This window comes from Oncorhynchus keta, chromosome 5, assembly GCF_023373465.1.
Source record: "Oncorhynchus keta strain PuntledgeMale-10-30-2019 chromosome 5, Oket_V2, whole genome shotgun sequence".
Classification (NCBI taxonomy): domain Eukaryota; kingdom Metazoa; phylum Chordata; class Actinopteri; order Salmoniformes; family Salmonidae; genus Oncorhynchus; species Oncorhynchus keta.
This window is the reverse complement of record NC_068425.1, coordinates 1984164-2008023: the sequence shown is the minus strand read 5'-3', so window position 1 is coordinate 2008023 and position 23860 is coordinate 1984164. Positions and strand designations below refer to the sequence as shown.

At 42.5% G+C, this 23860-nt stretch overlaps 1 protein-coding gene across 3 annotated transcripts in view; it reads right to left on the bottom strand.

The window, feature by feature from the left end:
• Nucleotides 1–23629, bottom strand: part of trpm4a (transient receptor potential cation channel, subfamily M, member 4a) — a 42123-nt gene extending 18494 nt beyond the window's left edge. The window contains exons 1-19 of one of the 3 annotated variants that reach the window (XM_052518378.1): nt 23161–23629; nt 20054–20115; nt 19720–19897; nt 17020–17200; nt 15305–15474; nt 14491–14668; nt 11604–11668; nt 11150–11389; nt 10205–10307; nt 8228–8346; nt 7574–7873; nt 5566–5667; nt 4865–4993; nt 4111–4240; nt 3605–3750; nt 1212–1324; nt 735–842; nt 376–649; nt 129–244 (exon numbers count right to left, since the gene is read on the bottom strand). In XM_052518378.1, the coding sequence (XP_052374338.1) occupies nt 129–244; nt 376–649; nt 735–842; nt 1212–1324; nt 3605–3750; nt 4111–4240; nt 4865–4993; nt 5566–5667; nt 7574–7873; nt 8228–8346; nt 10205–10307; nt 11150–11389; nt 11604–11668; nt 14491–14668; nt 15305–15474; nt 17020–17200; nt 19720–19897; nt 20054–20115; nt 23161–23232 (2786 nt within the window). In that variant the 5' untranslated portion in view covers nt 23233–23629. Of the gene's footprint in view, nt 1–128; nt 245–375; nt 650–734; nt 843–1211; nt 1325–3604; nt 3751–4110; nt 4241–4864; nt 4994–5565; nt 5668–7573; nt 7874–8227; nt 8347–10204; nt 10308–11149; nt 11390–11603; nt 11669–12339; nt 12396–14490; nt 14669–15304; nt 15475–17019; nt 17201–19719; nt 19898–20053; nt 20116–23134 lie in introns of those variants that run through there. The other 2 variants (XM_052518379.1, XM_052518380.1) reach the window with 2 other exon arrangements.
• Between the last annotated feature and the right edge of the window lie 231 nt (nt 23630–23860).

Sequence of the window (23860 nt, the reverse complement as noted above, 5' to 3'; positions counted from 1 at the left end):
CAATGATTGAACGCCATGCCCCGAATAATTCAGGCCGTCTGAGGCAAAAGGGGGTGCGACCCGATGCTAGATGGGTGTAACCTAATAAACTGGCCGCATATACACATCTAAATATGAAATATACACACCTGCAGCACATGCCCAGGGCAAAGAGTGAGATGGCCAAGATGTCACACTTATTCCACATGTCCTGGATGTAGAGACTCATCCTCTGATATATAGTGTTGCTGCCCACGAAGAACGTCTGCGAGAGAGGATGGTCATTAATATGAATTTATATGTTCTTACCTGTCAAATGTGTGTGTGTGTGTGTGTGTGTGTGTGTGTGTGTGTGTGTGTGTGTGTGTGTGTGTGTGTTCGTGTGATGCGTCCTACCTGTCGAATCTCCTCACAGACCATGGTGAAGACCCAGAAGTAGAGAACAAACTCTAAGGTGGACGGGCCATGAGGCGGCGGGGGCTTGAAGTCCACCAATAGGATGTAAGCAAACAGGGAGAGGAACAGGAAGTACATCAGCACGTTGCCCAGGAACGAGGTGACGGGCGCAAACCAGAACTCCCTCCAGCGCAGCAATATGAAGGGCCTCTTGGGATTGGAGGCACCTTTCAGTTTGGCCCTTAAAGCAGCATATTCCTCAGCATCCTCTTCCCTGTGAGGAAAATAATGAGAATAATTATTGTCTGTCTGTCTGTCTGTCTGTCTGTCTGTCTGTCTGTCTGTCTGTCTGTGCTTACGTTTGCATGATGTCGGCGAGGGAAAACACAGTGGCATCTCCTCCATCCAGACTGTCTGTGTCCCGACCATGAGTCACCTCCTCAGACTTCCCCTCCTCCTCCTGTTCCCTGAAAGAGAGCGAGAGAGAGACCTGACTGACTGACTGACAGACAGACAGAGGCGCAGAGTGAGGAAACTTTCCTTCATCACCATCTTCTCTGTATCCTTCCAATTTCTCTAACATTCCACATATTGAAAATTGGATTGATACAAGAGAAGATTGGCTGATAGTGAGAAAGGAGAAATTTGGAATGATACTCTCAGTACGAGAGAAGAAGAAAAGTGGCGCATCACGTATTGGACATTTTCCTGAATCCACTTTTTTCTCTTCAGCGCCGGTCAATCTTTTCCGTATTATTCCAATGTGCGCACTGCATGGGGAACATAAGGAAAGCTTAATGGGTTGAAAATTGTCAGACAGACAGGTAGCCACTAACCTGAAAGTGATGAGGTTGGTGTAGATGAGGGGGGGTAAGAAGAAAGTGAGGACCAGTTTCCAGACTTTCGTGCTCCTCTCCATGTCTCCCCACCAGATCTGAGACAGCAGAGACTGTCAGAGGAAGAGGTAGAAGCGAAGGTAAGGCTCTGCACACTAGGTTCAGTTTCCTCTTAGCAGAACTTGGCTAGGCGAAGCGAACGTCTGTGCTTCACATACTCCCTTAATAAAAGACATTCGCTTGAAAAATAAGAAACAAATAGGCAATATTACTGTTTGTCCCTCTTGAGATGCCATAGCAACAGCATTGCCACTTCCTAAAATACACTTCCTCTCAGATAAATCAAGAAATCTAGAGAGTTGTTGGCCAATTCAAAATGTAGATGAGGCTTTTGACCCGATGCCAAATTAACTGTTAGAGTTGTCCAGTGTTTTCTGTTTTTCTATATTTTGTTATCATTGCGTTTACTTGATAGCTGCCTACACAAATAGCTAGCTAGAACAAAGTGTTAATAAGATAAATTCATTTAAAAAGATTAAAAGCAATACAAATAAGTTATCCAGTAGGCATCATTAAGAACCCGATAGTTACTCTGAGTTCCTCTGTGGAGATGGGAGAACCTTCAAGAAGGGCAACCATCTCTGCAGCACTCCACCAATTAGGCCTCTATGGTAGAGTGGCCAGATGGAAACCACTCCTCAGTAAAAGGCACATGACAGCCCACTTGGAGTTTGCCAAAAGGCACCCAAAGGTCTCTCAGACCATGAGAAACAAGATTCTCTTGCTAGGTGATGTACCATTTCTATTGGAATCCAGCCAATGTGGGGATAGCCAATATCTGGCATTTTTAATCCCCCGCAACCTGTATTCAGAATGACTGCAAAGGTAAGGAAGTCTAAGCTATGAGACAGCCTAAAGCATCTATATTGGAACAACCATTCAGTAATGGGTGCAATAAATCCAAGTAAGATATGGGATTCATTTAGAAAATGTTGTAATTTATATTTCAGTAGCATAAGATTAATTAATTACTCAATAAATCACTGTACAAGCACAAACATACACTACCGTTCAAAAGTTTGAGGTCACTTAGAAATTTCCTTGAAGAGGCGACTCCAGGATGCTGGCCTTCAAGGCAGAGTTCCTCTGTCCAGTGTCTAGGGTTCTTTTGCCCATCTTAATCTTTTCTTTTTATTGGCCAGTCTGAGATATGGCTTTTTCTTTGCAACTCTGCCTTGAAGGCCAGCATCCCGGAGTCATAATAATAATAATAATAATAATAATAATAATATCTCTTCGTCATCTCTTCACTGTTGACGTTGAGACTGGTGATTTTCGGGTACTATTTAATGAAGCTGAGGACTTGTGAAGCGTTTATTTCTCAAACTAGACACTAATGTACTTGTCCTCTTGCTGAGTTGTGCACCGGGGCCTTCCACACCTCTTTCTAATCTGGTTAGAGCCAGTTTGCGCTGTTCTGTGAAGGGAGTAGTACACAGCCTTGTACCATATATTCAGTTTCTTGGCAATGTCTCGCATGGAATAGCCTTCATTTCTCAGAACAAGAATAGACTGACGAGTTTCAGAAGTTCTTTGTTTCGAGCCATTATGAGCCTGTAATCAAACCCACAAATGATGATGCTCCAGATACTCAACTCGTCTAAAGAAGGCCAGTTTTATTGATTCTTTAAATCAGGACAACAGTTTTCAACTGTGCTAACATAATTGCAAAAGGGTTTTCTAATTATCAATTAGCCTTTTAAAATGATAAACGTGGATTAGTTAACACAACGTGCCATTGGAACACTGGAGTGATGATTGCTGATAATGGGCCTTGGTACACCTATGTAGATATTTCATTTTTTTTTAAATCAGCCGTTTCCAGCTACAATAGTCATTTACAACATTAACAATGTCTACACTGTATTTCTGATTAATTTGATGTTATTTTAATGGACCCAAAATTGTATTTTCTTTCAAAAAATAGGAAATGTCTAAGTGACCCCAAACTTTTGAACGGTAGTTTAACATATTGAAACAAACTATTCTAAAAAAATCAACCTGCACAGAGGATGCTGGGAAATGTGATAATGATAGGTGTGGTTTTGGTTCAAAGCGATGTGTATGAGTTTCAGGCCCGTATATTAGTGTAAAACTAGGCCCTCAAAATAAGGCCTACTTTATGATAACATATTCGAGTAGGATTTCACTTGGTGAAGTCCATAGAACTGAAAATGAATGAATGCAACAACCAAGCCTTTTTTACTGGAGAATTTGCTGCATGCATACGGAGGAGACGTGTGTGTGAATGCGCAAATGGAAGACGGAGGGAAGGGGATTCAGCTACACACACACACACACCTTGACCCCTGAACCCTGGGTTTAGTACGGACCTGCACGCCGTCATGGCTGAAGAAGAGGCGGGCGTCAGCTGCAGTGGCCATCTGCAGACAGGTAGCTCCGCCCCACACAGGAGACTTCCTTATAAGGAGGGTGAAGGAGCGTCTTTCACTGCTCTGGTAGCACTCACTGAACACATCTAGAGAGATGATTAAATGGTTAACACTCACTCACTCACTCACTGAAGACTTCTAGAGAGAGAGGAAATGGGTCACAGGTTTTAAAAATTAAGTTTCCCATTAGAAGTCTGGATATGTTTGCTTCAGTCCTCATCTTAAAGGTGTGAAAGTATTGCAAATGGTCTCAGACTGGGATGCCATCCAGCAGACTTTCAGAACAGGTGGTCCCTTGCGGTCCGATGCGGAACTGCTACAAAGCATTATGGGGTAACCTTCACTCAGAAAATACAAGCTGCTCACATGTATGCATAACAGAGTTGATAACCACTACATTGACATCCTCACAGTACAAACACACAGCCAGGATAGGGCTAACCCACCAAGGGCCAAGTTCTCAAACTTCTGGGCCAGCTCCTTCATAGAGAGCTTGGTCTCCGTCTCACTCTCCAGCTTAGACAGCTCCCTCAGAATCTTACAGCCTGCCAGAGCACTGAGGACAGACTCCCCTGCCTGGAGGGGAGTGGGGAAGAGAGAGAGAGAAAGAGAAGCGTTGTACATTGGTAAATTAAAGATAGACTCAGCAAGATGATGCAGATGCACAAAGTAAATAGCAGTAGTGGGTCAATTTCCACAACTACTAAGAAGCGCGAGGCTAAACCACTCCACTGTTTGGGTCTGGTAGCTACCACGTTGTAGCAGCATGAAGCGAACCCCTGCACATGCACAGATAATCTGTGTGACTGTGTGAGGAGTTTTGCATCATGCTCATCAGAATATCTGCGGTGCTGCTCATGGCAACGTCATTTCACTGAGTCTACCTTTAATGAATGGCCTTTGGAGTCCATGTCATTTTCTACAGATTAGATTGTTGAGTGCGCACATTGTTTAACACTGTCATTACAGCTGCCTGGTCCCATATATTCTTAACTGACTCACCTGCATCTCAGTGCTAGAGGCGTCACCACAGACCCTGGTTCGATTCCAGGCTGTATCACAACCGGCCGTGATTGGGAGTCCCATAGGGCGGTGCACAATTGGCCCAGCGTCGTCTGGGTTTGGCCGGGGTAGGCCGTCATTGTAAATAAGAATTTGTTCTTATCTGAGGTTAAATTAAATAGTTATTTAATAAATTACCATCTCCCAGAAGTAGACGGCCATCTCGCTGCGGTTCTGCAGCACGGCCCAGATGAACAGAGAGGCCCAGGGAGAGAGACAGCGCTGCTCCTTGTATGGACACTCCTCCAGCAACAACTTTTTCATGTGCTGAGAGGGAGGATAAGAGGGGGAATAGGGATATAAAGAGGGGGACGGGGTGAAGGAGAGGGAGAGAGTGAAGTCGTCAGTTACATTCTATGGCCAGTAATGCAGTGGTATCACCATAGTAGCATTGATTATTTTAACTATATTGGAGGAGTCTACACTATCACTGCATCACTGTACCATATCATTGAGAACAAAGGCATTTGTAATTCATGTCTATGTAGAACATTGGTGTGAGGGGACACTACTACAAACACTAGCTGCCTCCTAAATGACACCTATCTCCTATATAGTGCACTACTGGGCAGGTACCCTAGTAGTTAAGAGCGAATAACCGAAAGGTTGTTGGTTCGAATCCCTGAGCCAGCAAAGTGGAAAAATCTGCTGATGAGCAAGGCAGTTAACCCCCAACAACAACTGCAGCCCCACACAGCTCTCTGATTTAGAAGGGTTGGGTTAAATGCACAAGACACATTTTAGTTGAATGCATTCAGTTGTGCAACTGACTAAGTGGTCAAAAGTAGTGCACTACTTATATATAGGGGAGAAAGTGTCATTTGGAATGCAACCACTACCTTCAGTGCTCTCCTGGTGCTGGTGCTCTGGTCCAACTTCAGAGGGCTGTAGTAGAAGGGCTCACACACATCTCCCAGGATGTCCCATAGAAGCCTTGACATCTGAAGGGAGAGGCGAGAGTAAGTCACATAGAACTGAAATGACTACCCACATGAGAAAATACTATAGAATACTACAATACTTACTATAGAATGATGTAGTATACTATACTACACACGGTAGTAACCCTCGATCATGTGTAGTACACTGTAGCATACTGTAGAATATTTACAACAGTAATGTCTGCAAAATCCCTACAGTCTGTAAAAACACTACACTTTTCTAACTATAGTAAATATTACCATATTTAATTAGCATATACCCTGCCTATTCCCCTCCACCATATCCCAATTTGTGCCAACCATAAGTGAGAAACCAAATGCCAAGTATAGACAATATATTGTGTTCCCTACAGGTTATAGAAAATAGCAGAAGTGCTGAACCATCTGTTCAGATTATGGAAAATTTGCCCTTTTATGTTATGGAAAACGTGCTATTTCTCCACTAGGTTTCCTCAAGGAGAAAGTCTCCACTTCTATGTCAAAGTTAATAAAACTAAAACACTACAGTATATACTACAATCAGCAAAAAAAAACACTACATGAATTACTATAGTACAGTGCATTCGGAAACTATTCAGGTCCCTTCCCCTTTTCCACATTTTTGTTACGTTACAGCCTTATTCTAAAATGTATTACATGATTTTTTTTCTCATCAATCTACACACAATACCCCATAATGACAAAGCAAAACCAGACACTACAGGGAATACTATAGTATTTATACCATAGTTGTAACGGTCTTCTTCTTCCTCCTCTGAGGAGGAGTAGGAGAGATCGGACCAATGTGCAGAGTGGTAAGTGTCCATTTTAGTTTATTAAACTGAACACTAAAGAATTACAAAATAACAAAGTGACTGATACAAACCAAAACCGAAACAGTCCTGAAATGTGAAACAAACATTACAACAGGAAACAAATCACCCACAACTCAAAAGTGAAACCAGGCGACCTAAATATGGTTCTCAGTCAGGGACAACGATAAACAGCTGCCTCTGATTGAGAACCATACCAGGCCAAACACAGAAATCCCAAATCATAGAAAAAGGAACATAGACTGCCCACCCCAACTCAACTCACGCCCTGACCATACTAAAACAAAGACAAAACAAAGGAACTAAGGTCAGAACGTGACAATAGTATACTATAGTATTTTTTCATGTGTTGAAGCAGATTTTCAAAAAAATAAAAAACATTTGATCAAATGCTCCTCAACTCCACACAGTGAGTGACCCCATACATCCCCTTTCCCCCTCCCTATTTTTATCAATTGACCATTTAATTTCTCCACAAATACCTAATCACATCAGTACTTTAAAAAAAAGGCTGTGGACCTCTTTTTCTCCCTACTAAAGATTAGGAAGTTTCTGTGCCTTGTGTGGATCACCTTCTGCACATGTGTTTCTTGACCTCTACTTTACCCACACATTTTGTGGTCTCCTTCCCTTCACATTTCTCACTGCCAATCATGAATGATCATTTCTCAAGTTTTAGGCATCCCAATAATTTGATCTCAATCAGTTTCATGGGGATATGTACAGTAGCATCGCCTGCCTGTGTATTTTGCCTAGTGGTGCACGCTGTTTAGTCTTGGCCACATGAGAGAAAATGCTGTGGGGTTTTTGTCTTACAGTAACGTAATACCATGCCATTGTATTCAGTTCTGTTGCGTAGAATACTATCATTATGTGATTTTGCAGACTTTGATTCAGCTATGATCTAACTTCATTAAACAAGCAGCATTTGCCAGAGTAGCCTGTTCTCTATGAGTAGAGCAGAGACTGTGCGTAAAGTAGAGAATAAACACGTGCGCAGAACGTTATCCACACATGCGCAGAAGCCTCTGCAGGTGTGGTAAAAGTCACACCTGCAGCCACTACGATTAAAAAAAAGTGAAACCCCTCCTCACCTCATACAGGCTGAGCTCTTTGGCCGACGAGGGTTCTGATATGGGGCTCTTGAGGAGCGAGGCCCTGTCCAGAGAGCAGGGGACGGTGGGCAGAGACCCGGCCAAGCCCTGCCTCTCTGTGAGGCGGCGCTGGAGCAGAGTGAAGGCTAGAGAGCTGTCGGAAAGCGAGCGGTACAGGCCCTCCAGACGCCGGTATGTCAGGTAGTCCAGGATGTTGAGGCCATTCTCGGTGAAGAGACGCACAAACTGGGGCTTGTCGTTGATCAGCGCGTCCGTCATGGAATCCTCTAGGTCCTCGTACTGCGGGAGGATGTTTTTCAAAACATATCCATTTGTCGATCTATCTAAAAGAAAATTGTGTCTCTGTCTCTCTATCCGTCTGTCTGTCAAAATTAAAACAATACTACCGTACCGAGTGATAATAATAAGAAACGCTCCATAAATTGAACATTTTCTAAATTGTTCTGATTTCCAACTTCCTTTCACCAGCAGCTTATCTTCTCTGTATTGTTCCTTATTTTCCTAATATTATCCGGTACAGAGATATTGAAAACATACAGTCTGATAAATGCCCTGTCAACTAAATAACATAACATTTTTTTTTTAAATGCTGTTAAACAATGGTGATAGTGGTGATCGTGAAGAGCAGCTCACCTGCCATTGGATGCCTCCATTGAAGAGTTCACTCTTAGCGATGTCCACCCTGTTCCAGGCTACTGCTAGCTTCAGCTCCTCTGTGTACTCACTGGCATCGCTGGACACACGTTTACTGGCTGACAGACAAATACATAGAACGAATGAGTAGTTTGACCAGGATCATGCTGATTTTGCAGGTTTTCCTACTTACAAAGCATGTAGAGGTCTGTAATGTTTATCATAGGTACACTTCAACTGTGAGAGACGGAATCTAAAACAAAAATCCAGAAAATCACATTGTATGATTTTTAAGTAATTAATTTGCATTGTATTGCATGACATAAGTATTTGATTCATCAGAAAAGCAGAACTTAATATGTGGTACAGAAACCTTTGTTTGCAATTACAGAGATCATTCATTTCCTGTAGTTCTTGACCAGGTTTGCACACACTGCAGCAGGGATTTTGGCCCACTCCTCCATACAGACCTTCTCCAGATCCTTCAGGTTTCTGGGCTGTCGCTGGGCAATACGGACTTTCAGCTTAATCCAAAGATTTTCTATTGGGTTCAGGTCTGGAGACTGGCTAGGCCACTCCTGGACCTTGAGATGTTTCTTACGCAGCCACTCCTTAGTTGCCCTGGCTGTGTGTTTCGGGTCGTTGTCATGCTGGAAGACCCAGCCACGACCCATCTTCAATGCTCTTACTGAGGGAAGGAGGTTGTTGGCCAAGATCTTGTGATACATGGCCCCATCCATCCTCCCCTCAATACGGTGCAGTCGTCCTGTCCCCTTTGCAGAAAAGCATCCCCAAAGAATGATGTTTCCACCTACATGCTTCACGGTTGGGATGGTGTTCTTGGGGTTGTACTTATCCATCTTCTTCCTCCAAACACGGCGAGTGGAGTTTAGACCAAAAAGCCCTATTTTTGTCTCATCAGACCACATGAGCTTCTCCCATTCCTCCTCTGGATCATCCAGATGGTCATTGGCAAACTTCAGATGGACATGCGCTGGCTTGAGCAGGGGGACCTTGCGTGCGCTGCAGGATTTTAATCCATGACGGCGTAGAGTGTTACTAATGGTTCTTTGAGACTGTGGTCCCAGCTCTCTTCAGGTCATTGACCAGGTCCTGCCGTGTAGTTCTGGGCTGATCCCTCACCTTCCTCATGATCATTGATGCCGCACAAGGTGAGATCTTGCATGGAGCCCCAGACCGAGGGTGATTGACCGTCATCTTGAACTTCTTCCATTTGCTAATAATTGCGCCAACAGTTGTTGCATTCTCACCAAGCTACTTGCCTATTGTCCTGTAGCCCATCCCAGCCTTGTGCAGGTCTACAATTTTATCCCTGATGTCTTTACACAGCTCTCTGGTCTTGGCCATTGTGGAGAGGTTGGAGTCTGTTTGATTGAGTGTGTAGACAGGTGTCTTTTATACAGGTAACGTATAAAGTGTAAAGTGTAAAGTGGCTGTTCCACTGGATGTCATAAGGTGAATGCACCAATTTGTAAGTCGCTCTGGATAAGAGCGTCTGCTAAATGACTTAAATGTAATGTAATGTAACGAGTTCAAACAGGTGCAGTTAATACAGGTAATGAGTGGAGAACAGGAGGGTTCTTAAAAAAAAACTAACAGGTCTGTGAGAGCTGGAATTGTTACTGGTTGGTAGGTGACCAAATACTTATGTCATTCAATAAAATGCAAATTAATTACTTAAAAATCATACAATGTGATTTTCTGGATTTTTGTTTTAGATTCTGTCTCTCACAGTTGAAGTGTACCAATGATAAAAAATGACAGACCTCTACATGCTTTGTAAGTAGGAAAACCTGCAAATTCGGCAGTGTATCAAATACTTGTTCTCCCCACTGTATCTGTCAACAGATAGCAAACACACACACACACCATACACACACGCGCACAGACACAAATAGACATGCAGACGGAAGAATACATGCACGCACGCGCATACACACACACACACACTTCTACCTCTGACGAGAGCCTTCAGTAGCACTGTGTCAAAATCATCAGAACTCTCCTGCTCCCCATGGAACACTGTGATCAGATCTCTGTTCTGGTAGATACTCAGAGCCTGGTGAGAGAGAGGAGGGAGGTATAGAGAGAGAAGGGTAAAGAAGAAAGAAAAGGAGTGAGGTTATGTGCTCACTTACATAAACTTGCTTGCACTCTCTCTCACAGACACACACGTAGCAGTACTTCCGTCCCTCTCATTTATCCAAACCAGGCTTGAACCCAGGACCCTCTGAACTCATCACCAATTGCCACCCAAGAAGCAATGTTACTTTTCACTCCACAAAAGTCAACGGAAACTACTTCTATGCCTCAGAGCGGGTGACATCACCAATTGAACGCTACTAGCGCATCGCTAACTAGCTGGCCATTTCACATCGGCCAGACACACACAAGCAAGCTCTCACAGTCGCACTGCAGAATTATCCAAGTGTTTTTCGACACCCTGGTTTGCTCCTACTGCTCTGTATCATTCCATTTCTCCAGAAGTAAAATTTCTAAGTTAATGGTTAAGTTTAGACACTCATTCCGAATGGAAATGGTAAGGGTTAAGGTTTGGGATTGGGTTAAAACAGAAACAGTGCCCACCACTGGGATCAAACACACAACCTTCTGATCCACAGTCATGGGAATATTTCCATCTACTATCCCCGGATTATGCACATCTGCTATCCCTGGCCACAATGCCCTAAATCAAAACTCAAGACTACTTGATGGTAATAGTGCTCACTGTTGCCCCTACTGGCTGGTTTTGAAGGGATTTCCTGATGTCCTCAGTGCATAGCTATAGCTCCAATTTCGAAGTCAATCTTGAAGGATCTCCCTGACACACAGCTCCCCCCACACACACCCGTCCACACACACACACACACACACATCCCAGCCCACCCTGCCCCCACTCACCCTGTCCACCAGCTTCTCCAGGTCTGCCTCGGCAGTGAAGTGCCTCCGGACCCTCTCACGGGCCCTGTCGCGCAGCTCCGCACTGGGGCTCTTGCTCCCCTCAGCCTCTGGCTGGGGAGAGGGGGGGCTCATGGGCCCGGCTGCCAGTGCATCCAGCAGCTCACAGATAAGGTCCGCCGCTGGACCAGAACCATTCAACACCAGCCAGGGAGTAGCCTTCTTCAGAGAGAGATCCACCCTCTGAGGGAGGAAGGGAGGGAGAAAAGCAGAAGAGAGTGAGAGAAAGTGAAAGAAGGAGAGATAAGAGGGAAAGGGACATTCAAAATGGAAGGAGAGAGAGAAAGAGGGGTTAATGAGAATGTTCTGGTCATGCACAGTAATGTACTATAGGCCTAGTGATGTCATGAAAAGTAAAGCAAGTCATAGTGATGATAGTGATGTTGCCATAGCTTACCTCCAGCATGGCAGCGTCCCCTGAGATGAGCATACACAATACAGGGACATCTATACTGCCACTGCCTGGAAAACAGGTACAGGGAAAGGGGTGTAGGACAAATGGGAGAAGTCCATTAAATCACGTTTTTAAGTCATGAGTCATTGATCAGATGTCATAGTGAATGTCCATCAATGTTTCATGATTTACTACTTATAAGAATATTTATAAGAATATATATTTCCACAAGCATCATGGAAGACTGTGAATGTATCAAATTATTGTCAAGTCTTTTGCAATATTCAGTAAGGTTACATACACACAATAATATGATTATTGTGAGTAGTCAGATTAATAATAGTTTGAGTTGACGTTTACGCCTTTCAAGAAGAACGATTTCCCCTATAATCCTGTTTACTCGGACACGTCTGAAATCTGGCAACTTGACGGGACTTTGAAAAAATGCAAAACATCTGCATTCAAAATAAATGTTCTACCACAGCAACCATGTTATTTTTGTGAAGCATATTTGATTCTGAGTTCGAACATATAAAGTTTGTATGTAAAAACTATTTCGAAGATGCATACTTTCAATATTTCCGAACTCCCTTCACTCGTGCAAAATAATTCAATTTGAGCTGCTCGTGGCTAGCATGCACAAATCAAATACACCAGTATGACTCTAAGTGAGGCGTTTCCATATCCCCAATAATTCTAAAGATTGCTCAGAGGACCAGACGTATCAGTTTAAGCTTACTTTGATTATGACCGTGCGCGGAATTAGATGAGCAGAGTAAGGAGTTTACAGGACTAATGCCATACTCCGTTTAATAATATCTAATTATTAGTGTGCATGTAAACGTGATCAGATTGTGAATGTTATTGATCTCATTGTGAATGTCCATCATATGAATGTCAATGTGTGAATATTTCATGATTTACTACTCATAGAAGAATATATATATTTTTTAACCTTCATTTAACTAGGCAAGTCCGTTTAAGAACAAATTCTTATTTACAATGTGTTGGTTATTTTGACCCTTGATTATTGTTGTTACTGATGTCCCGTCGACAATTTTGATTCTTATTATTTTCATATTGTAAGTATCCAAAGTAAGCTTTGGCAATATGTACATTGTTACGTCATGACAATAAAGCAAATTGAATTGAATTGATGAGTGAGGGGAAACGAAAGACACATTATTATGTAGGGTAGGGCCATTCTATTGTATTGATTCATTCTATTACAATCTCAAAATGATATGTAGCCTACCCACTACATATCCACCGAATCCAAACAGTTTTATAGTCTCCTCTGGCCTACTTGGAGTACACAGTGAGAACGTGCATCATTTGCAATGGTAAGAAGGCCAAGATGAACGGATGCACATGCTGCGTCAGCGTTGCTACAAAATCTGAATGAAAATGACTCAAGATGGTGGGTGAAAAAATGAATCATGATGACATCTCTGATGACTATTCTTCTGATTCTGAGCCTCAGCTTGAACCTACAGCTCCGAGGCCTGACCGCAAAATAATGGCAGAATGGTGGGCACTGAGCAGGTGCTTGCACCACCACCAAATGAAAGGAAAACACTGTTTGGATAGAACAAGCTGGTGACAATGCTACAGACCGATTATCAGCACAAAATGTTACAAGTGAGAGAGCCGGCCCTACATCACAAGTAAAAAAAACAAATCAGCAACGCAATCACCAGCTTTCGTTGTTTATGTGACATGGGCTTGCTCCAACTGATAATTGATTATTTTTGACTGTTGTCATATTGACATGTATATTCATTATAATGCCATTATTGCGCGTGTGCTGATTTCCCCTATTTATCAAGCATACTTGGCATACAGTATATTTCCGTAGGCATTATCGTTCAAACACATTTTTTTTTATTGTGATAGAGCATCAGTGAAATTCAACCCTGTGATATTTTGTTTTCTAGTCATGGAATTAGACCCGTGCGGCACTAGGATGGAGCTAGCATGCTATGTTTTTTTTACGCATATAAAGCTGTTCATTTTAGTCTGTTCAAACAGACCCCATTTCAAAGGAAACACACACTCATTAAGATCAGGTGATGCTAACAACACACCTGAACTCATTTAACAAGATAGAGGATATAGAGAGTATTGTTGACGCTGAGAATAGAATGTATATGTTTTTAAATAACATTATCAGAACGTTCTCTGAAAGTTGCAAAAGTGTTGTGGTTTTTCTGAAAAGTTTTCTTCGTGTTCTGAGAACGGAATTGAGATATTATTGATGTTAATGTGTACAATAATAAAATATATACATTCCCAGAATATTGCCAAGAACCTTACATTCTCTGAACGTTCTGAAAACATTGTTTCAGTTACACAATTTTTTCAAATGTTCCCAGAATATAGTAAAAACATGACATTAAATCTAACCACATAGGAACTTGTGTGGAATGTTCTGTGGAAGTTCTGCAATTTCCACAGAAAACCTTTTTTCTAAACGTTATCGTAACAATTTGAGAACATGTCTTAATCTAAACCATGAGAAAACCTGTAGGAAACTTTATGCTGAAGTACTGAAATTTCCACAGAAGAACATTGTTTCTTAACATTCTTTGAACTATTCGAGAACTTTCACAATGTCAAACCAGTTGGAGAACGTTCCTAGAATTGAAATGAAATGTAATCATGTTTGAGCTTTTAGAAGCAATGAAATATTTGAATGAAAATAACGTTTTTTTGTCAAGTTCCTTAAATGTGCTGAGAATGTTCCAATGCCAAGCAACTATCCTGCATTATTCCCAGAAAGTTGTAGGAAGGTTGAATGCAAAATGATCATAGAACAACTACACTCTCACCAAGCTCTTAGAAACAGATGGTTCTCAGAACGTTATGTGCTAGCTGGGCTGTGTCTCACCCCAGATGCCTGTGCGTTGGTGGGAGATGTAGTCCTCCATCTTGGCCCTGAAGACCATCTCCCCTCCCCGCCGGCCTACACTCCCATCATCCACCAGCAGGAAGGCCTGGTAGTTATTATCCAGGCAGCACGAGTCACGGGATGTGTTCTGGACATAATATCGTGCTGGAAAACTACCCTGGGGGGAGGGTTAGAGAACGTGTGAGAGAGAGGGGGGTGGGCGAGAGAAATTATGGGTAGAGAATGGGATCAGAGGAGGAGAGAAGGGGTAAAGGAAGAGGGGAGAGAGATCAGGGTAGAGAAAGGAGGGTAGAGAGAGAGAGGGAGAGAAACAGGGAGAGAGACGTAGTAAGAGAGAGAGAGAAGAAGACATTGTGATTCCCATCCCATGTAATAAAAATACCTCATTGTTATTCATTTGATTTCCTGTGGTTTTGGGTTTCTCAACCTAAAAGGACATCTTATTGAAATAGAGAAAGAAATAGAGTGAAAGAGAGAAGGGATAAAAAGGAGAAGGAAGGGGACATAAATAAATTAGGAAAGTGAGTGAGAAGCAAAGAGGGGAGAGATGAAAGTGAACAAAATTCTATAATTGTATATAGTGCCGGTGTACAGTAGCGTGTTCCTATGCATTCCTGTGTGTGTGTGTTTCTATGTCTGTGTCACGTGCATGCTTAATACTGTATACATTGAACATTGTGTGTGTGTGTGTGTGTGTGTGTGTGTGTGTGTGTGTGTGTGTGTGTGTGTGTGTGTGTGTGTGTGTGTGTGTGTGTGTGTGTGTGTGTGTGTGTGTGTGTGTGTGTAAATGTACCTGTGCGTTGATGAGCTGCTGTCTGTTGTGCACCAACCCCCAGGGGGCCACGCCCACAGCGATGACTTTCTTCTGGGACAGGGAGGAGGCCGCCGCCGCATGATCCCTCACTGCTTCCCCAACACAATGACTCACTCCCTCCCTCAGCCCCCCCGTCACTATCCACGCCCCTGGGAGAGAGGGGGGAGGTAGAGGAGAAGGAAGAGAGGGAAGGAGGGAGTGAGTGAGTGAGAAAAATAAAAAATAGGGAGCGAGAGATATGGGAAGAAAGGGAAGTGAGGGCGTGAGACAGAGCATGAGAGAAATGTTTATGACACAATTATAATATGCCACTTAGCAGATGTCACTATTCAAAGCGACTTGTAGTACAGTGATTGCATAACTGTGACCCCTGCAGGAATTGAACCCCCACAACCTTGGAATAGCAAACACCACACTCTTACCGAATGAGCAACCAGGATGGACAATGGACAATAGACAGATAAGGAACATAAGCTTGTTGGTTATGAGTCAAGGGCACCGTGAAAACATGTAACTGGCAGTGAAAGATGACGTCAAATAAATTATATTTTTTTGGAATGAGGCCCAGGAAGGATTTGTTTAAAATACTTAATTTGAATGCTGAACTACATGCACTTATTTACACTTACTCAAAGTATATCCTGTTCTACTGGTTGGCCTCTTACCATTGCTGTGTCTGCTAATTGTATGCTCTATGGACAACCTGCTTATTGCCTTGCCTTGCTTTAATCAACAACTGTCAGGCCTAGATGGTCATGTGTCCTGTAAACTTTTAACCCATACAGCCAGAGGAGGAAGATAATGAGAAGGAAGAGGGGGAGGAAGAGAAGGAGGGTAAATTTATAACAGCAATGCAACTCTAATTGGTAGAACGGACTTACTTTTAATTCCACCTGATCCGCTCTGTCCCTACAATACGTTATGAAAGTAAATACCTCATGTATTGATGTCATAGGATCGTATATACATATCTATAAAACAACCATGCTCTTTGTCCTCAGTGAATCTTGGGGCTAGGTACAGTATTTCTGCCAGAAAATCATCAGTTCCGTGGTTCATCTTAATGGGATAACATATATGAATTCATGATATATTAAACAAATAGATTAAACGGAGTGGGCGTTATTCTCACCTTTGCCCTATTCCGAACGGACCAACCTCAAACCCAGGACACCTGGGTGTGTGTGTGTGTCAAATCAATCAAAGTTTATTTGTCATGTATACAGATTTGCAGATGTTATCGCAAGTGCAGCGAAATGCTTGTGTTTCAGTGCAGTAATACCTAGCAATACAAAACAATACACTCATAATCCAAACGGTAATACAGTATCAAAGCAAGCAATGTCAGAGTCCGGAAATATATATATATATATATATATATACAGTATATACATACATATATCAGAGGAGGAAGGAGAGGACCATCCTCCTCGGTTATTTTGTCATTTTTTTATATACCGCACCAGTCAAAAGTTTGGACACACCTACTCATTCCAGGATTTTTCTTAATTTTGACTTTTATCTAGTGTATAGCACTAGTTACTGTATATAGGGTGAGTAATAACTAGAACACAGTATATACATAGAAAGTGGGTAAAACAATATGTAAACATTAAAGTGATTGGTGTTCAATGACTATGTTCACAGGACTGCGGTCTCTAAGGTGCAGGGTACCGTGTCTATGTGTGTCTCACCTGTGCTCTGTGCTGCCCTGACCAGCCCCTGTCTCAGCACCTCCCTGACCCAGGTCTTGACTTTCTCGCACCCCTCACCCCCCACCACAGAAACCACCAGGTTGGGGGAGGGTACCCCCCAGTGGGCTGTCATCAGGGTGTATACCATCTGAGGGGTGGTGTCGCACGACAGGCGCAGGAACTGACCAATAGGAAGAGAGAAGAATGGATGAGGTGGAGGAGGAAGGACAATGAGTATCGCAATACAGGGATGATTATCAAGAAGCTGTGGTGAATTGGTGCGGCTACATAAAGTAATTGCTAATTGGTTATTCTGCCTATGGTGTAGTTCACCAGTGGCAAAGAGATGTCTAGGAACAACAACGGCTCAGCCGTGAAGTGGTAGGTCACACAAGCTCACAGAACGGGACCACTGAGTGCTGAAGCACATAAAAATAGTCTGTCCTCGGTTGCATCACTCACTACCGAGTTCCAAATTGCCTCTGGAAGGAACGTCAGCACAAGAACTGTTTGTTGGGAGCTTAATGAAATGGGTTTCCATGGCCGAGCAGCCGCAGACAAGCCTATGATCTCTATGCACAATGCCAAGCGTCGGCTGGAGTGGTGTAAAGCTCGCCGCCATTGGACTCTGGAGGGGTGGAAAAGCGTTCTCTGGAGTGATGAATCACGCTTCAACATCTGGAAGTCTGACGGACAAATCTGGTTTTGGCGAATGCCAGGAGAACGCTACCTGCCCCAATGCATTATGCCAACTGTAAAGGTTGGGGGGGGGGGATAATGGTCTGGGGCTTTTTCGTGGTTCGGGCTAGGCCCCTTAGTTCCAGTGAAGGGACATTTTAACACAACATCATACAATAACATTCTAGACGATTCTGTGCTTCCAACTTTGTGGCAACAGTTTGGGGAAGGTCCTTTCCTGTTTCAGCATGACAATGTACCCATGCACAAAGCGGGGTCCATGTAGAAATGGTTTGTCGAGATTGGTGTGGAAGAACTTGACTGGCCTTCATGGAGCTCTGACCTCAACCCCATCGAACACCTTTGGGATGAATTGGAAAGCCGACTGAGAGCCTGGCCTAATCGCCCAACATCAGTGCCCGACCTCACTAGGGCTCTTGTAGCTAAATAGAAGCAAGTCCCCGCACCAATGTTCCAACATCTAGTGGAAAGCCTTCCCAGAAGAGTGGAGGCTGTTATAGCAACAAAGAGGGGACCAACTCCATGATATTGGAATTAGATGTTTGACGAGAATGTGTCCACATACACATCATAGCTGAGTCACTTAATTGTTATGAGATGACGGGCAGTAAGCCAGCTATCTAATTCATTAATCACCCACCCTCCCGCAACTGACAGAGCAGTGTGTGTGTCCTAGTGTAATTTATACTTTAGTAATACCCTGGGCTGATTGATTGAGCGCTGGACAAACTGAGCAAACATACACTGTCCTCTATCAGGACCTCAACAAGGGACAGAGACCAATCCCATGTACAGTACCAGTCAAACATTTGGACACACCTACTCATTCAAGTGTTTTCTTTATTTTGACTATTTTCTACATTGTAGAATAATAGTGAAGAAATCAAAACTATGAAATAACACATATGGAATCATGTAGTAACCAAACAAGTGTTGAACAAATCTAAATAGATTTGAGATTCTTCAAAGTAGCCACCCTTTGCCTTTATGACAGCTTTGCACACTCTTGGCACTCTCTCAACCAGCTTCATGAGGAATGCTTTTCCAACAGTTTTGAAGGAGTTCCCACATATGCTGAGCACTTGTTGGCTGCTTTTCCTTCACTATGCAGTCAGACTCATCCCAAACCATCTCAATTGGGTTGAGGTTGGGTGATTATGGAGGCCAGGTCATCTGATGCAGCACTTCATCACTCTCCTTCTTGGACTGGAGGTGTGTTTTTGGGTCATGGTTCTGTTAAAAAACAAATGATAGTCCCACTAAACGCAAACCAGATAGGATGGCATATCTCTGTAGAATGTTGTGGTAGCCATGCTGGTTAAGTGTGCCTTAAATTCTAGATAAATCACTGACCGTGTCAGTAGCAAAGCACAATTTCTGAGGCTGGTAACTCTAATGAACTTATCCTCTGCAGCAGAGGTAACTCTGGGTCTTCCTTTCCTGTGGCGGTCCTCATGAGAGCCAGTTTCATCATAGCGCTTGATGGGTTTTATTTGAGCTGTTCTTGCCATAATATGGACTTCGACTTTTACCAAATACGGCTATATTCTGTTTACCACCCTTACCTTTTCACAGCACAAATGATTGGCTCAAACGCAATAAGAAGGAAATACATTTCACAAATTAACTTTTAACAAGGCACACCTGTTAATTGAAATGCATTCCAGGTGACTACATCAAGAAGCTGGTTGAAAGAATGCCCAGAGTATGCAAAGACGTTTTTATCAAGGTAAGGGTGGTTACTTTGAAGAATCTCAAATAGTATATATATTTTCATTTGTTTAACACTTATTTGGTTACTACATGATTCCATATGTGTTATTTCATAGTTTTGATATCTTCACTATTATTCTACAATGGAGAAAATAGTAGAAATAAAGAAAAACTCTGGAATGAGTAGGTGTGTCCAAACTTTTGACTAGTACTGTATGTCTTAGCATGTGTATTTCTTAGCATGCCCGTGCATGAGTGTATGCACACAGTTGAGTGTGTGTTACCCACATGGCTGTGTCTCCTGCCAGCCTCTGCGAACTCCAACTCTCCGAAGGCGTCGGTGGGGTACTCTGAGGAGTGCTGAGAGCTGTCCCACTGGCTGACGATGGCTGCCCCAAAGAAGTCTCCTGTAGCGATGGAGCCGTGCGTTTCACGCTCACCCCCGCACTGGCACAGCGCCCCATTACTGACACGTGCAGAGAGAGACAAAGACACACACATGAATACACACACATATACACACACACACACACACACACAGCCAGTCATTACAGTGAACAGACAATTCACAAAATCAAAAACACAGGCCACAGACACACGGCGACCCAGAGAGAGGCTGTACCTAAGGCAGTCTTCTATGAATGTGGTGCACACTCTCTTCTTGATGATCTTGGAGATCCAACTCTGCGAGGGAAAGACATTGGGTAACTGTTAGTCACTGTTACCTAACAAGCTACAGATGTTGAATTTTATGCTAAACTGGATGTACACTCTGTACATGAGCTGGGTAGCCATTTGATTAGCTGTTCAGGAGTCTTATGGCTTGGTTGTAGAAGCTGTTAAGAATAATCTAAAGTTGGCGCTGATGTGAGCCATGACCAGCCTTGCAAAGCATTTCATGGCTACAGACGTGAGTGGTATGGGTCGGCAGTCATTTAGGCAGATTACCTTAGTGTTCTTGGGCACAGGGACTACGGTGGTCTGCTTGAAACATGTTAGTATTATAGACACAGACAGGGAGAGGTTGAAAATGTCAGTGAAGACACTTGCCAATTGGTCAGTGCATGCTCGGAGTACATGTCCTGATAATCCGTCTGGCCCTGCGGCCTTGTGAATGTTGACATGTTTAAAGGTCTTACTCACATCGGCTGCAGAGAGCGTGATCACACAGTCATCCGAAACAACTGATGCTCTCATGCATGTATCAGTGTTACTTGCCTCGAAGCGAGTATAGAAGTTATTTAGCTCGTCTGATAGGCTCGTGTCACTGGGCAGCTCTCGGCTCTGCTTCCCTTTGTTATATTTTTTTATCGCTTTGGTGCAATTTTCACAAGTTCATTTTCACAACTCTTAGAAAAAAATGTGTTTAAAAACTCTAAGCAGATTAACACACAAAATCATACGGTCACTTTTGAACCCAATTTAAACAGTTTCATCTAGAAATACATGTTTCACATTGCAATAAATGTTCAAATAAAATATGGTCCTTTCACAATGCAATGCTCACATTACTTTTGATATGAGTCTTCTCTCTTACTTAATCCAACTGCTTTTAATTGATTATCACCTAAACCTTTTGTAAACCTATTGATTTTACATGTAAACTAGTTTGCCTAATATTGATTTTGAGAACTTCATAATTAAAATCTGTCTGAAAAAAAAAAAATCATATACACGAAATATACACTCAAATGTACTACTATGATGATTTTGTCCCCCAGGTGCATAAACAGTTATATTCCCTGCGATTTCAATGAGAACCTATGGCCAAATGCTTAGGACAGGCTTGATGCAAACTTGTGTCTGCTAAACATTATGTTTCTTAAATGTCTTTCAATTGATTACATGGTGAAAGATTCCTTCAATGATCACACTTTTAATCACACATGAAAAGGAAATGATGGACATTTGATGTTTAGAACACTTTTATGGTTGGTGAAAGTGTATTTATTGGATAATGTGAAAACAGTGTAAGGTTCTGTAATTTACAGTGCTGTAGATTACATTAAAAGTGCAATTTTTAAACATGTATTTCATATTTTTTGCTATTGGATTAACTGGTTGTTAAAATAACAAAATTGCAAAGATATTATTATGTTATGTTTTGGTGATTAAACCAATGTAGTCATTATATTTCACAGTAAACATACAGTTGAAGTCGGAAGTTTACATGCACATAGGTTGGAGTCATTAAAACATGTTTTTCAACCACTCCACAAATTTCTTGTTAACAAACTATAGTTTTGGCAAGTCGGTTAGGACATCTACTTTGTGCATGACACAAGTCATTTTTCCAACAATTGTTTACAGACAGATTATTTCACTTATAATTCACTGTATCACAATTCCAGTGGGTCAGAAGTTTACATACAGTAAGTTGACTGTGCCTTTAAACAGCTTGGAAAATTCCAGAAAATGATGTCATGGCTTTAAAAGCTTCTGATAGGCTAATGGACATCATTTGAGTGAATTGGAAGTGAATTGTACCTGTGGATGTATTTCAAGGCCTACCTTCACGTCATGGGAAAATCAAAAGAAATCAGCCAAGACCTCAGAAAAATAATTGTAGACCTCCACAAGTCTGGTTCATCCTTGGGAGCAATTTACAAACGCCTGAAGGTACCACGTTTATCTGTACAAACAACAGCACGCAAGCATAAACACCATGGGACCACATAGCTGTCATACATACATATCATACATACATATCACTCTTCCAACTAGTCTGTTGTTTTTGACAATTGACGACCATCCACTTGTTCCATATACCTGCGTAAACCCACTTGGGTCAAGCTGCCACAGTAGGGTACTGCAATTTTAACCCTAAATGTTTTTGTTTATTTTGTTTATTTGATCAGGGAGTCATACTGGGATCAAGGTCTCTTTCACAAACAGCCCTGAATTACATGAATTACTGAAAATACACACATCAAAATATAAACAGAAGATTCAAGCATAAAGAAAAACATGGTCATAAAACAAACACATTTATCAGTAATAAGGTCCTCAATCAGCTTTCTATCAGTTGCCCCAGAGGCACCAGGTCATCAAATTTAAGAACATTTTGAAGATTGTTCCACAAATAAGGTGCAAGAAAACTAAAACCTTATTTACCTAACTCAGTAGAAACCAAAGGAATTTCCAGAGTTAGCCATTCCTAAGTGGTAACTCGTGTCTAAAGTTTGATGTTAGGTGCAGTGGGACTTTTTTATGCGAAATCAAAGAGGGCCAAACAACAACATTCTGGTAGGAAATGCTGGTCTCAGGTATGGGCGGTAAGTAGCCTAGCGGTTCAGCGTGTTGGGCCAGTACCCGAAAGGTTGCTGGTTTGAATCCCGTAGATGATAAATCTGTCTATGTCCTTGAGCAAGACACGTAACCCGAATTGCTCTGGATAAGAGCTTCTACTAAAATGAATGCAGTGATGAGTACTAAAATTGTTGCCAGTAAAAAGGGCAGTGCGCTATGATAAACTGCATCTAACAGCTTTAATGAAGTATAATACATTTCAAAGATAAGAAATGTAATCTTTCGGGATACACGTTTTATTATATTATAGAAGTAACACTATACCGCTGCTTTCAGTTAAACATTTAACACGGAATCACTTGGTGAGTAGCCTACTGTACCATTTACGCGCACGATTTTGGCATGCACTACCCAAAATGACACAGTGGAATTGAGTGATAGTTGAGTAACTCACACGTGTTTATAATAGATGAACCAAACCTGATCTTTCTCGGATTTTCTTGTTTCCCTTCTCCCTCTGCATCCTTCATGCTCTTTATCCGTGTCGTTCATTACACACTCTATCCCCTCTCTGCCCTTCTCCGGCAAGCGGCTAAAATAATTCTCGAATAGGTCCGAAGTCGATACAGAAACAGCTAAAACCCCATTTTGAAGTTTTGAGGTTCACTGCTGGATGTGCACTGCAGACAGAGCGACGCAAAACTATTTGGAGTAGCTGCCTCCGGCTGCGCTGCGTTCTGCCCACAACCAGTCACAAGGATCTATCTCTCAAGAAGTGTACAATAGCTCGCTGGTGCTGTGAATAGATAGACCTACAGCCGAGCCCATCTGCAAGGAAGATGTACAGTATGTTCGAGGCACCGTGTGGAAATGGTAGGGCCTATGATATGGAGCAGGGGAATGGGAGGAGGCCAAAGGGTTAAGCTACTTGGGAAGGGAGGGCAGGCAGGAAAGAATGTCCAGTGTCCGGGCTCCGGGGCATTTCGCGGGCATTGCCTCGCGGATTCTGGTTTTCCTATCTTTGGAACAACAATCATAAACAAATAAACCTTTGTTTTTAACATGGTGTGTGGTGTTCAATCATGGCGCAACCATTTTCTAGGGAAGTCCTGGGATATACCTCGGGACAGTATGTAACAGTGTGTCGCCAACGTCACCCAGCATAAAAGCAACAATTCAT